This window comes from Hippocampus bargibanti, linkage group LG05 (assembly GCF_051943395.1).
Source record: "Hippocampus bargibanti isolate YZ-2025 linkage group LG05, ASM5194339v1, whole genome shotgun sequence".
NCBI classification, from domain to species: domain Eukaryota; kingdom Metazoa; phylum Chordata; class Actinopteri; order Syngnathiformes; family Syngnathidae; genus Hippocampus; species Hippocampus bargibanti.
Window position 1 is genome coordinate 4,851,430 of NC_142738.1, and position 14,849 is coordinate 4,866,278.

The following is a 14,849-nucleotide window of genomic DNA, read 5'->3' on the forward strand; positions in this document are numbered from 1 at the left end:
ATTGTATTGTAATGAAAGAAATACACTGCATTGTATCATAAAGTCACTTTATTTACATTTGTGATGGTCATTTATGGCTTGATGGAATGGTGTTGGAGGTCGAAGGTCAAAGGGAATTGCTGTTTGGAAAGAGAGGCGCATTACATGAGGACTGTAATTAAAGAAATAAACTGTGCTGTAAAATAAAGTTTTATTTACCTTTTTGATGGTCGCTGATGGCTTATGGAAGGAGAGTCACCTTCCATAAGGACTGTTGGTAACTTAACCTCTGGTGCTGTTCGGTCGTGTGCTTCCGCCGAAGATCACTCCGCCAGCCGTGGTGGGTGTGTATTATGAAAATAGTGCTTATTATAAGGTTTAATTTTCATAAATCTGACGTTTGTAAGACGAAAAGTTTGTAAGATAAGGTGTTTGTAAGTTGAGGTCTCACTGTATTGAAATCATGTAGAAATATTACTGTATATAAAACTATGACAACCAATTAACTAACATCTTCGAAACCAACCTTTTGACAATCTGCTAGGCCTTTTGTCCTTCTACAACACTGAATGGCGCGCTTGTGCGGTCATTGTGGTGGGCCGGATTGGGGAGGGGGGGGGGGTTCAGCTTCTGTAGGTGAGTTTCACAAGACAACAACAACAAAACAAAAATGGTACAGTGAACAATGCAAACTTTTTGTCCTTGTTCCCCTCTCCCGCAGTGAATGCGCTGCAGTCATGCTGACTTTGACTTTGAGGAGATTCCAACGGGCCTACGCTGCTTTTCCCGTCTACATTCTCCCCCCTTGGGGCCCTCCGCAAGGAACCAAGTCTCCTTCCTTGGCCTTTCATATGGCAGGGAACGGTATGTTCATAAAAACTAAAACAACAGGAATATCATCTTTTGTTTCAAGCCATGACATCAATCAGTCTTGCACCTGTTGGTGCTCGGTGGTCTGAATAATCATCTGCATTTAAAGGACAACTGACGCCTCCGGACATTTTGTGTCCATAATTTGTAAAATCACTTCAAATGACTTCTACTGAGCGTATTTTACCAAGATTCCACCGCATATAGCTATATTTTACGTTTTAAGACTCGCGCTGAATATTCTGGAAGTCTTGTTTTCGAGTTGGTGACGATTCCTGACGTGACGTCACGTAAGGAACGCCCCTGACCGAGAAAGCGACACACAATTCATTTTTGGCTACTTTTGTCTGAAAACGTCGTGTTGGTGGCAAAATTAGAAGGAAAACACATAAATAACACGATGGTGAATCGTTGTGTGTTGCACCAAGACAACTATTTGATACTAGTTGACACAAATTCCCAGCAGACAAATCAGCCCATTTCCAACGGAGCTTGGGCGCCATCTTGTCTATTTTCTGGGACGAAAAAAAAAGTTTGTATGCCAAGGTAAAGTTTGTTACCCTAGGTCAGGGGTGTCAAAGTCATTTTTTGCCGCGGGCCACATTGTAGTTATGGTTTCCTCTCGAGGGCCCTTATGAAATTGGGGAACCCATTAGAATGTTTAAATCCCGTCAAATATTACATATAGAGCACACAGCAAATTAATGAATAACTCGTTTTCAAATCTGAAGTCAAGAATAATTACTTTTATTGTGGTTGACATCCAAAAATATGAAATTTTGCCTCAGATTTTAGCAATCATCATGGAATTTAACAAGTTTGATTTGCTTTCGCGGGCCGAAAAAAATGATGTGGCGGGCCGGATTTGGCCCGCGGGCCTTGACTTTGACACCTGTGCCCTAGGTAAAATGTTCATAAATGTAACGTTCGTAAACCCAAAAGTTCGTAAGCCAAGGTGTTCGTAAACTGAGGTATCACTGTATTATGGTTCCATTTCTATTTAACACACTGTCCTAACTTCATTAGAAGTGTGTTTGTATAACAAGAAAAACCTTTTTTTTTTAGATGGACTACAAGGAAGATGAATGTGAAGGATTTTGAGCGTCACAGACTTCTTTTTAAACCCACGCCGCCACTTACTGTGAACACAAGTGTATTTTAAATATCCTCTCGCGTCGCAGACCAACTTCAGTGGTGGATCATAGCTTATGTTTGCTTGGTTCTGTGGAGCAAGTTGAATCAGTAAAAAACGCCTCCCTCAGCATGCCTTGTCTGCTCCAATTAGTTCTCGCTGGAAAAGGTGTACGCGGCTTTTGTCCGAGTGCAGGCCTTACAGACAGCGGCCAGACAACAACAAGCCACGCATTTGCACAGCAGACTACACCCGTCAATGGTGGTGTTTGAATAGTTGTTTTACTACCCAAGTATTTTCTGTAGCTGTTAACCTCGCAGCTCTGACGTCAAACTCTCCCTTGGTCATTTGTGCCAACGATAGAAGTATTGCGATGTTGCTGAACTAAGCATGATCATGGTTTGATTAATGTACCTGATGCTCAGTATCAGTCAGCTTGTTTGCTAACAGCTGTTTGTCATTCCATTCAAAGGTTAGTCCGAAAACCTCCCAAAATGAAAAACAAGGATTAAATATTGTATATTTAAACGCCAAAATGTTTCTCCAACTCTATAGTGAAGGCTAGTTCAGTAGCTCAATGCTAACATACAGTATAACATGAAATGTTATAGACGAGCTAATGTAAATTAGCATTAAGGTTAACGACAACTGCTAGTATAACAGCAGGAATACTTACTACAAATGCAGTAAGACTGACTTACCTTAAATAATGAATATTTAAACACCCAAATGTTCCTCCAACTCTATCATTTTGGAGGCAAATTCAGTAACACAATGCTAACATATGACATGTAATGTTATAAACAAGCTAATGGCAATTAGCATTAATGTTACTGACAACTGCTACTTTAACAGCAGGAATAGTTACTACACATACAGTAAGACTAAATGAAATATACTCTACATACTGACTTACCTTAAATATTGTATATTTAAACACCAAAATGTTCCTCCAACTCTATCATCTTGAAGGAAAGTTCGGTAGCTTAATGCCAACATATAACATGAAATGTTATCGACAAGCTAATGTAAATTAGCAATAAGGTTAACGACAACTGCTAGTATAACAGCAGGAATACTTACTACAAATACAGTAAGACAATGTGAAATATACTCTAAATACTGACTTAACTTAAATATTGGATATTAAAACACCAAAATGTTGGTCCAACTCTATCATTTTGAAGGCAAGTCCAGTAGCTCAATGCTAACATATAACATGAAATGTTATAGACGAGCTAATGTAAATTAGCATTAAGGTTAACGACAACTGCTAGTATAACAGCAGGAATACTTACTACAAATACAGTAAGACAATGTGAAATATACTCTAAATACTGACTTAACTTAAATATTGGATATTAAAACACCAAAATGTTGGTCCAACTCTATCATTTTGAAGGCAAGTCCAGTAGCTCAATGCTAACATATAACATGAAATGTTATAGACGAGCTAATGTAAATTAGCATTAAGGTTAACGACAACTGCTAGTATAACAGCAGGAATACTTACTACAAATACAGTAAGACAATGTGAAATATACTCTAAATACTGACTTAACTTAAATATTGGATATTAAAACACCAAAATGTTGGTCCAACTCTATCATTTTTGAAGGCAAGTCCAGTAGCTCAATACTAACATATAACATGAAATGTTATCGACGAGCTAATATAAATTAGCATTAAGGTTAACGACAACTGCTAGTATAACAGCAGGAATACTTACTACAAATACAGTAAGACAATGTGAAATATACTCTAAATACTGACTTAACTTAAATATTGGATATTAAAACACCAAAATGTTGGTCCAACTCTATCATTTTGAAGGCAAGTCCAGTAGCTCAATGCTAACATATAACATGAAATGTTATCGACGAGCTAATATAAATTAGCATTAAGGTTAACGACAACTGCTAGTATAACAGCAGGAATACTTACTACAAATACAGTAAGACAATGTGAAATATACTCTAAATACTGACTTAACTTAAATATTGGATATTAAAACACCAAAATGTTGGTCCAACTCTATCATTTTGAAGGCAAGTCCAGTAGCTCAATGCTAACATATAACATGAAATATTATCGACGAGCTAATGTAAATTAGCATTCAGGTTAATGACAACTGCTAGTTTAACAGCAGGAATACTAACTACACATACAGTAAGACAACATGTAATATACTCTAAATACTGACTTACCTATATGTCACATAAAAAAAACATAAATAAAGACTTAAACATCTCCAATAAATAAAATGGGGGCAGAAATGAAGAGTGGAGAGATAGCGGAGTAACAATGCTAAGTTGTTCGCTAACTCGTTGCACGGTATGCTAAATAGAGTGTCATCTAGGAATATCTAGGAAAATAATGTAAATTATCCCTGAATAAAAAAACCTGTTGATAGAATTTGTGTTTTCTTTACCTTTATCGCAGTAGCGCTACGCTCGCAGGCTTCCTACAAGACATGAAAAGAATTAATTCTCCTCAAAGTGAACGCCTCAGTGTCCCATGACTCCAAGGTTTATTGTGACACAATGATATTCTAAATAATCCATTTCATCAAAGCTTAGGACAGCAAGGGCAGGATGTTTTCATTGTATTTGTTTAATCGGGAAAAACATGGTGAGTAAACACGTATGTTTTCAACACTTTATAGACGCTCGTCACTGCCTCCTGGGGATCAACGTGATATGATGGGATGTCGTGCAAATGTTTGCGGTGAAAAAAAAATCCGGCATACACTGTTTCTTCTTTTTCTTTTTTTTATCTCATTCACTGCCATTGCTGAATTTATTCGGGAATTGAAAACCATGACGTGGAGCGCTATTCCCAAACTTTTTTTTTGTTTTTTTTTTTTTGCTGGGAGTGCCGATAAAGCACTGGCCAGACCTCTGGCAATGTTTCTTCCCTTCCCAGGGGCAGAATTTTTTTTTTTTTTCCATCTTAGCGCTTTGTTCCAGCTTCAGCTGTTGTTAAAGTGCTGTATCAATCAATGTATTGTATTGTATTTTGTACAGCCGCCCCCATTTCAAGCTCAGATAACTCCAGAGCCATATAACTTAGGAATCAACTCTTTTTTTTCTGATGAAAGTAGAACGTCTAAGGCTTCAATACGCCGTCTTGAATATTTATGTAGTCCTAAAACTCAATATTCCGTGGGTCCTGGAATTTGAGTGACAATGACAAAAACCCTGGCACTGGAGTGATCACATTTTTGCACATGTCTGGCAGTGAATGAGTTAATGTGACCATGCCAGTTGAGCTTTCGGTCAATTAGGCCTTTTTGGGATAGTTTATGATTCTTTTATTTGGATTGTATTAACCATTATTTAACCTATTAAAAAAATCGCATTTTCTGTGTAGCTCTTTCTTTTGTTTCTATTTATAACTGTCTTTTATTGATTGTATTCTATTTGTGATTGTATTTTATTTATTATAGTACCTATGCATGTCTGACTGTAAAGTGTCCTTGAGAGCTTTGAAAGGTGCTTAAAATGAAATGTATTATTATTATTATTGTTATTATTCATCTCGCAATGGAGAAATAGACATTTCACATCAGCAAAGGGATGAAATGAAGAGGAAAGGCAAGGAAGAGGTAGAAAAACAAAATACAGGAGCTGCTGTAAAGGCAGTCACTCTTGCTGCGCCATATTGAAGTCAAAACAAAAAAACAAAACAAAATTAAATAACAAATAATGTGACACAACACAAAAGACACAGAGACATTTAAAAGGGATAGCACATAAACAAATACATGTTGTTGCCAAATACAGTAAAGTCTCGTTATATCGATATTCTCGGGAGTCGGAAAAAATATCGATATAACCGGACTATCGATATATCCGATCCTGCGGGCATGTAATTTTCTCCTTGAGTTCATAGAAATAGTATCGTAATAAGCAGTACTATCGATATAACCGATATCGATATAAGGAGACTTTACTGTATGTGCTAACAGGCATCCTGTTATGGACGATTAATGAGGACTATTTGATGAGATGTAAATCGCTTTTCAAATATCTTTTACAGTTTCGCAAATGACTGATTGACTCATTCATTCATGGATTCATTTCTTCCATGGCAGGCGATTCGCATTGGCTAAGATGTAGTATGTCTGTGAGGCGTGGTGTAAAACAATATGGCTTCAACTTTCCATGAGCTTCATGTTACCAAAGTCACAAGCACGCCATCAACTATTCAACGGGGCGACCCAGCGAGATGCCACCTATGACTGTCAGGCTTCACAATTCCCAATGATCACATGTGAAAAAAAAAAAAAAAAAAAAAAAACTGGACACTTGTAAATATGGGTTGTTGCAATATATCTAAATGCATCTCTTGATTCTGCACTATGTACAGTCTTGTTTATAGAACGGTTTTTGCACATCTACATTTGCACAGTATACAGTTGACATTTTTATTTTGTTATGCTTAGAATATCTTGTTTCTATCCTTTCACTCCCACCCCAACCCCATCCCTCTTCAATTGCTGCTGTGGACTGCAAATTTCCCCATTGCGGGACGAATAAAGGTATTCTGATTCTGATTCTGATTCTGATTCTGACTCACCTTTGTCTGTGTTTTGTGGCCATGGCTGAATCAAAACAGCAGTTTTTTTGACGCTCTCTACCAGCAGCCACCTGAAAAACAACATCTGAATGACATGTTCACGTCCACTACAGTGCCAGGGTTTTTGTCATTGTCACTCGAATTCCAGGACCCACTGAATATTGAGTTTTAGGACTATATAAACATTCAATGCAGTGTAAGAAACATTAGACTCTCTTCTTTCATCAGACAAAAGAGTTAATTCCTAAATTATATGGGTCTGCAGTTATATGAGCTTGAAATGAGGGTGGCTGTCCAAAATGCAATGCAATACAGACGCTCCCCAACTTACAAACGAGTCGTTCGTAAGATGAATTCGTTCATAAGTTGCTTCAGTGCCATATTTTGTATGGAATGTATGTTATATATAAACATACTTATATAACATAGAAGTATGTTTAACATATACGTATGTTTAATGCTGATTTATATAAGTAACCTGTATTGGTTTGTACTGAAACAAACATTTAATAAAATATATGCTATATAAAGATTTGTACATGTACAACTGGAGAGAATACTATATATGTTATTCCAAAAATGTTCGTATGTACCGTTGTTCGTAACTTGAATGTTCGTAAGTAGGGAAGTGTCTGTATATACATATTGGTTTATATAGCGCTTTAACAACAGCTGAAGCCGGAACAAAGCGCTAACATAGAAAAAAGGGAAATGCTACCTCCTAGTGGAAAGGACAAACATTGCCAGAGTACATGGCCAGCGCTTTATCGGCACCTACGCATGAAAAAACAAAACCCGAACAAATTCAGAAATGGCGCTCGACGTCTTATTTTCAATTCCCGAATACATTTGTGAATGGCAGTGAATGTGTTAATGAGGATTAGTGAATGATAGTTAGTTAGTTTGTTTGTTACTTAGTTAATTCTTTAATAATAATAATAATAATAATAATAATAATACATTTCATTTTTAAGCGCCTTTAAAAACTCTCAAGGTCAGGTCACTTTACCAACACAGGAGAAGTTTTTCAGTGGGTGAGCAGCGGCAGCCACACACGCCAGCGTTCACTCAACCCCGAATCACTTCAATAGATACAAAGCTAGCTAGCTAGCTAGCTTAAAAGATACATAGTTAATTTGTTGGTTAGTTAATTTGTGTGAGTTGTTTTGATCACAGCTTGTTAGCATCATTTCTGTGAGATACAAATGTATTTTAGTGAGTCAGTTAGTCAATCAGTGAGTTAGTGAGTGAGTGAGTGAGTGAGTGAGTGAGTGAGTGGATGAATAGGAGGGGTAAGTTCAAAGACATGCAGAAGAAAACAACACAGCGAGTTATTAAACAGAGACAGAGAGGAAAATTTAATACCACACTTTCATTACAAAATAAAATTAATGTTTGATTGTAATAAACGCCCATTTGTGGTGTTACAAGTTATTCAGGTTTTTTTAGTTGAGACATCTGAGACCTTATTTGAACTTTTGAGAGGTACTCAACGAGTGTGGCCCCAGTAAAGGTCAGCATGAGATATTATTGAGATCTAAAGACCACCCGTGCTGTAGTGTCCATATCAAGCTTATGATGCAATTGCAACAAAAAAAAATCCAAGGGAAGAATTTCTATTTGCCACCATGTTAATCACGAGACAAAAGTACACTGAGCATGTATAAATTCTAAAAAGATCACTTTGCCTGAAGGAGGATCAGCATGAAGACCATGGCTCATTCTCAGCAAATAATGAATGCATCAAGTGTTTGAGGATAGATAAGGAAAGATGACAAGATGGACATTTTGAAACACAGTAATAAACCATGGAAAAATCTGTCATTTATCGGGGAAAATGAAATGACACACTTGGGAAGTAAATACTGTTGGTTAACTCCAAGCTATTTTTTTATTGGATTGGATTCGCCTTGATTAGTCTCAAAGTGGAGACATTTACATTTAGCAACAGCAAATCTATGAAAGGAAGAGGAAAGGAAAGAAAGAAGTAAGAAAAAAATACATGGCGCCATCTTGAAGTCAATACCACCACAAAAAAAAAATAATGGGACACAACATAAAAGACACACAGAGTCATGCAACCTTAAGCACCCTCTTTGTTGTATGAAGCATTTGTAGATGAAAGAGGAGAGGATCAAAGCGTCCTTTTCACTAGTGGATCAGGGACGTCATGGTGAAACGTGGATGTCTGCTACAAGCTAAATGTTGAAAGCAAACGCGAAGGAATCGCATCCATTGACAGAAAAGAGGCTGTCTCTCATCTCCTGACCCACGTAAATCCGCTTCAATTCCAAGTGGCGACAGTTCCACATACGCTCCTTTCTTCTCATCGCGGGCTCCTCAAGCTATTTTATTACTTTAATCACAATTGAACTTCTTACATCATCACAATTCATGATGTAGCTTTCATCATTTTACTCGCTAATACTGCTTAGGTCATCAAAATTATCTAATATTAATTGTGCACACAATCGTCAAGTCAAGTCGGGAAACATATTAGCTACCTAGCTAGCTAGCTTTCTATTAGCTATCTATCTAGCTATCTATTAGCTATATTGCTAGCTAGTGTAGGGAAATCACGTATCAGGCTGAGAAGGACGCTTTGATCCTCTCCTCTTTCATCTAGAACTTGTTCATGTCACAAAGAGGGTACATCAAGTGCTAAAGAATGAATGACTGTGTCTTTGTGTTGTCATATTATTTATTATTTAGGTTTTTTTTTGTTCTTTTGAGTTTTGTTTATGAAGACTTTAGTTAGAAATATTGTGCTCTATTCTCTATGTTTTTTCTGTAATACCGTACTATAGCTATCTGGCTGACTGGCTAGCTATTAGTTATCTATTGGCTTGCTAGCTAGCTTTCTATATATTTGTCTTACTTTTCTATTTGAGTTACTTCCGGGTTGAGTGAACGCTGGCGCGTGTGGCTGCCGCTGTTCACCCACAGAAAAACTTATCCTGTGACTGTAAAGTGACCTTGAGAGTTTTGAAAGGCGCTTGTAAATGAAATGTATTATTATTATTATTATTATTATTATTATTATTATTATTATTATTATTATTATTATTATTAACCCTTCCCCTGTAGTTAAAAGTTAAAGAGTTAAAAGAAGGAAAGCGATGTTCTTTGGTGTGGTAACTTCAAAGAGTACATTAAACGTATACGCTTATTTCCTGGGCGGTTTACAAACATAGGCACATTGCTCGTTAAGCGCCAACCCCTTTCGGTAATGACTAGCTGGTAGTAGTGGAATGTACCATTGTATAGAGAAAAAGGGGGATGCGTCTGGAACAAGTGCTTCTAATACGGCGAGCACTTCATAAAAGTATACTTAAATAGCTTAATTTGTAGCTGAATGTAGTTGTTATGTAATATAAACTGACACTGGGGATTAGAAACTGGGATGTGTTCATTTTATGACGATGGAAATGAGAGCGACCACCCCCCTAATTTCCGCGTTGTATCCCAGGCAGGCTGGCAAGCAAAGAGAAGCCTGCACCAGTACATCAGACTCATCGACCGTAACACAGCACGCAGACGTTGGACGCCTTTCGAACAAGTGATAATGTCCGCCCCGTGTATGTCTTCGCATAATTTCATCCCTTGAGACGACGCCGTTTGTTCTCGGCCTTTTTTTTTCGTCCCCCGTCGTCTTCATTAGGTGAGTTCCCGCCACGGAGCATCCCTCGGTGTGCGTGCGCGTGCATGTAAGACTCACCGAGCATGGACTGGGGTGCCAGCGTGCGCGCGCCGCGGATGGGATGATGAAATATCACATGCGGACCACCATGCTCGGAAATGGGAACATTGGAGCCTTGTGATAAATCGTGTGGCTTTTTTATTTAGTCATTATGTATTTGGGAATGATTTGAAAGGCTGCGTTTGTGGTCGAATTTTCTCATATTTAGGCCCCGGTGAAATCGCCATGCGTGGTAACCCCCCCCCCCCCCCCCCGGCTCCGCCACCGGCTACGCCACCGCTCTCAGCATCCTCCAACGAAAGATCAGCTAATCTAAAACTATGTAAATCTATTAATCGGCCTAATTATTGTGTGCTAAATTCTTGTGCTCTACAAAGGAGAAAAGAATTTGAACAAAAAAAGGCCCGGTGTTTCGCGTGGCGTCGTCCACACCCTTACGTGCCCCCCCCCCCCCCCCAACTCACCATCAGATAATTTATTAGCTGTACTCGCACGGTCTGAGACGAGCAAAAAATATATGTATATATATATTTATTTTTTAGAACGGACTCATCAAGCTAGTAGTCATTTCAAAGAGACAAGCATTTTGACTGGGTTAGGTGTGGTGCTAGTCGTCGGAGGGGTTGGGGGGGGGCAGTATCACTTAGATTTAGATTTCGGACAGAATTTGTCTCGATTGGTGGATTCCCTCTCTGTATGTACAAACACACAAATGTGTTTATTTTATGTATGTATTTATGTAATCATTCATGTGTTCATTTATTTATTTATATATCTATCCATCCATTTCTGTGTTAACTTGTTCATTAGCTAGCTGCCTAACTAGCTATCTATCTCTCTAGTTATTTTAACTGTATTGAGAGCTTTTTTTAAATATATATCCACACTCTTGACAAAATTGTGATAAACAAATAAATAAAGGAAAATAGATTGATTCCGGACCGAAAATGCCGGATGTTTAAAACCCATTTACGCCAAGCGTGTTCATATGTACACATATCAATTCATTTTCAAATGCATTAATATTATTTCTTGCTACATTATTGTTAATTATATATAATTATATTATTTTATTGGTTATATTATTGTTATTTATATATTCTGTTTGAACCTATGTGATACTCTGTTCAGATTTTATTTCGATGTTTTAAATATTAATTTATCTGTTCATATGAACACGCTCGGTAGAAATGGGTCAAGTATGTTTGGCCACATTAACTCATTCACTGCCATTCACAAAATTTGAAAATATGATCTAGAGCGCCATTCCCAATTTTTTTCCGGTTTTGTTTTTTCTTGTTTGGGTGTCAATAAAACGCTGGCCATGGCCTCTGGCAATGTTTTTTTTTTCCTTTCCACAAGGGGGCAGCATTACCCCTTTTTCCATGTTAGCACTGTGTTCCAGCTTCAGCTGTTGTTAAAGCGCGATATAAACCAATATGTATGTACAGACACTTCCCTACTTATATGTATTGCATGGTATTTTAGACAGACACCCTCATTTCAAGCTCATATAACTCTGGACCCATATAATTGAGGAATTAACTATTTTTTTCCCTGTGAAAGAAGAGAGTAAGGTTTCTAACGCTGCATTGAATGTTTATGCAGTCCAAAAAAAATCAATATTCTACGGGTCCTGAAATTCGAGTGACAATGACAAATGCGGAGTGGACACATTTTTGCACATGTTGGCAGTGAATGAGTTAAAATAATATAATGTAATATCAGAATCAGAATCATCTTTATTGCCAAGTATGTAGAACACACAAGGAATTTGTTTCAGGTAGAACACGCTGCACTAGTATCGTCGTCAAAAAAAACTGCTAAGTGGCACTATACAGTTCCATTTTGGCTACTGTTGAAAGAGTTCAAAGAGTTCAAAGAGTTAATGGCTTGGGGGAAGAAGCTGTTTAAATGTCTATTGGATTTGGTGCGCATGGAAACTTTGAGATAGAAATAGAAAACTTTGTTGATATATTTTTTTTCACTGTGTGATTTACTAATGAATTTCCCCATTGTGCTATACAGGATCTGGTGATAATGCCGAACTAAAACGAAGCTTCTTTAGGTGCCTTTTCTGAAATCGAGACAGACTCAAACAAACAGAAAAGTTGAAGTCGGGACAATTGATCAAACCTCACACGACCCCTGGCCCTCGTTTGCGTTATCAAATGCCCAAAAACAGCAAAGCCGTCAAGAGAGAGCTTGACGATGATGTCACCGAATCGGCCCGGGACCTACTTTCCAATGAGGATCCATGCGACGATTCCTTCAAGAAGAGCTCGTTAATCATTGGCGGCCATGACGCAGACGGCAAGGAGCGCGATGTGGAGGAAGGTGGCTCCGACGGCGAGCAGCAGGAGGAGGAGGAAGAACGTCCGGCTTGGAACAGCAAATTGCAGTACATCCTGGCCCAGGTGGGCTTCTCTGTAGGCCTCGGCAATGTCTGGAGGTTCCCGTATCTATGCCAGAAAAACGGTGGAGGTGAGTGAAATGACCATTTGTGCTCTCGTAGTTTGTTGTAATAATAATACAGTGATACCTTGGCTTACGAACTTAATTGGTTCCCAGAGAGAGTGTGTAAGGCGAAGTGTGTCTCCCAAAAAATAATTTCCCATAGGAAACCATAAAAATGAGAATAATCCGTTTAATGCTGATGAAACCGACCACTCCATTCCATCAAGCCATCAACTACCATCACAAAGGTAAATAAAACGACTTTAGTATACAGTACAGTTTATTTCTTTAATTACAGTAAAGTCTCGTTATATCGATATTCAAGGGAGTCCGAAAAAATATCGATATAACCGGGACTATCGATATATCCGACCCTGTTTGCATGTAATTTTCTCAGTGCGTGCATAGAAATAGTATCGATATAACCGGGACTATCGATATATCCGATATCGATATAACGAGACTTTACTGTATAATACCATTGCACATTTATTATACATAAAATAAGGTATATTTTGTGTAGTTTTAAGGCTTAGAAAATTTGAAAGTAGAAAATTATGTTTTATGTGACCTGGGAACGGATTATTCTCATTTTAATGGTTTCTTATGGGAAATTAATTTTTGGGACACACACTTTTCGCCTTACACACTCTGTTTGGGAAGAAATTAAGTTCGTAAGCCAAGGTATCACTGTACTTTATTCATCATAGTTTTCAAAGTTGTCAAACCCAACTCACACCAAAACGCCATCAAGCATTTACAGCGCTATGACTTTATTCTCGGAACAATTTCCTCATATGAGGCAACCGTTTTACCGTGAAATACTGAGATGTGTGTCGTCGTCCCCTCGCCGCCCGGCACACTCATCATGCGGTGAGTCAGGTCATTCCCATGAGGTTGCCCAGGCTGGTTTTAAACAGTTCTGGTCGCCCCCGTTGCGTTCACTTGTAATTGGATTAAAAACGACACATCTGCCAGACACACACGCGCGCGCGCACACACACACACACACACACACACACACACACACACACACACACACACACACACACACACACACACACACACACACACACACACACACACACACACACACACACACACACACACACACACACACACACACACACACACACACACACACACACACACAGACAGACAGACGAACACACACAGCTTTCAACTATTAAAAGATACTAACTTCCTTTCATGTGAGCCGTGTGGTACTGTCCCTTTAAGAGTGCACCGGCCTGGGGTGGAAAAAAAGAATTCAGTGGCTACCGTAACTCAACTTTAGGCTTTGTCAACGAGTGATTCAGCTGCCGTGTGAAGACATAAAAAGGAAGTCGACTTTCCCCTTTATAGCAAGATAAAAAAATGGTCAGACGTTTTCCTTAAGTTTAACGCTTTTAGGGACAAATAATGATCAACTACACACCACCCCCTTTTTCTGTGTTTTCTTTTAAGTCTTTAGGCACAATGAAAAAAATATGGCATTCGATGGAAACATATCCGTTTGACTGGTTTATGCACAGCAGTGACGAAAAAGAATAAAAGTAAATTTGAATAATCAATTTTAGTGGCCACCCTCCCTGAAAGGGTTCATAATGGGAGTTCTTTTAGCAGTATTAAATGGCATCGCTGCGCAGGGCAATGACGTGTACCAAAAAAAAAATGAAAATACAAACAATGTAATCATAATTTGATATTGCACAGACGGGGTTAGAAATAGGACCAAATTGTACGCTTGCATCATGATATTTTGAAAGGCGTGACGCAACACTGCTTTAACTGATTTTTGGTTTTGTGCGCACGCGGAAGTATGCCAAAAGTTGGACTGTTACCGACTTTGATTGCAATTCTTCTTGATGACTGTTATTTGAAGAAGCCATCGTGACGATACACACTTGCATCATGGGAAATATGCCTGTATGGTTTTCCTGTTTGATGTTTATTTTTTTGAATTTGTATTTATTTTTTACTTTTTTTGTGGTTCAATTCATTTCCATCTCTCCAGACGAATTTTGTGGAATGATTAAATATCTCACTCATAATTTGTTTGAGTTTTGCTTTTTTAAAAATGAACTTCTAAAATAAATAGTTACCCCACCTTATTATAATTTATTGAGA

The 14,849-nt window shown here is 38.2% G+C and overlaps 1 protein-coding gene and 1 long non-coding RNA gene across 5 annotated transcripts in view; one reads left to right on the forward strand and one right to left on the reverse strand.

Moving 5' to 3' along the window:
* LOC148897581 (uncharacterized) overlaps window positions 1–14,849 on the reverse strand; it is a 16,040-nt gene continuing 1,191 nt past the window's right edge. Inside the window, exons 3-9 of one of the 3 annotated variants that reach the window (XR_016114924.1) lie at window positions 13,535–13,690; window positions 12,504–12,724; window positions 6,563–6,633; window positions 4,413–4,445; window positions 1,068–1,152; window positions 199–609; window positions 1–119 (exon numbers count right to left, since the gene is read on the reverse strand). This is a non-coding gene — a long non-coding RNA (uncharacterized LOC148897581). Of the gene's footprint in view, window positions 610–1,067; window positions 1,153–4,412; window positions 4,446–6,562; window positions 6,634–12,503; window positions 12,725–13,534; window positions 13,691–14,849 lie in introns of all 3 variants that reach the window. The other 2 variants (XR_016114922.1, XR_016114923.1) reach the window with 2 other exon arrangements.
* The window catches only part of slc6a15 (solute carrier family 6 member 15), a 20,165-nt gene continuing 15,380 nt past the window's right edge, over window positions 10,065–14,849 (forward strand). For both annotated transcript variants that reach the window (XM_088995901.1, XM_088995902.1), the window contains exons 1-2: window positions 10,065–10,223; window positions 12,291–12,746. In XM_088995901.1, the coding sequence (XP_088852027.1) occupies window positions 12,434–12,746 (313 nt within the window). In that variant the 5' untranslated portion in view covers window positions 10,065–10,223; window positions 12,291–12,433. The remainder of the gene's footprint in view (window positions 10,224–12,290; window positions 12,747–14,849) is intronic.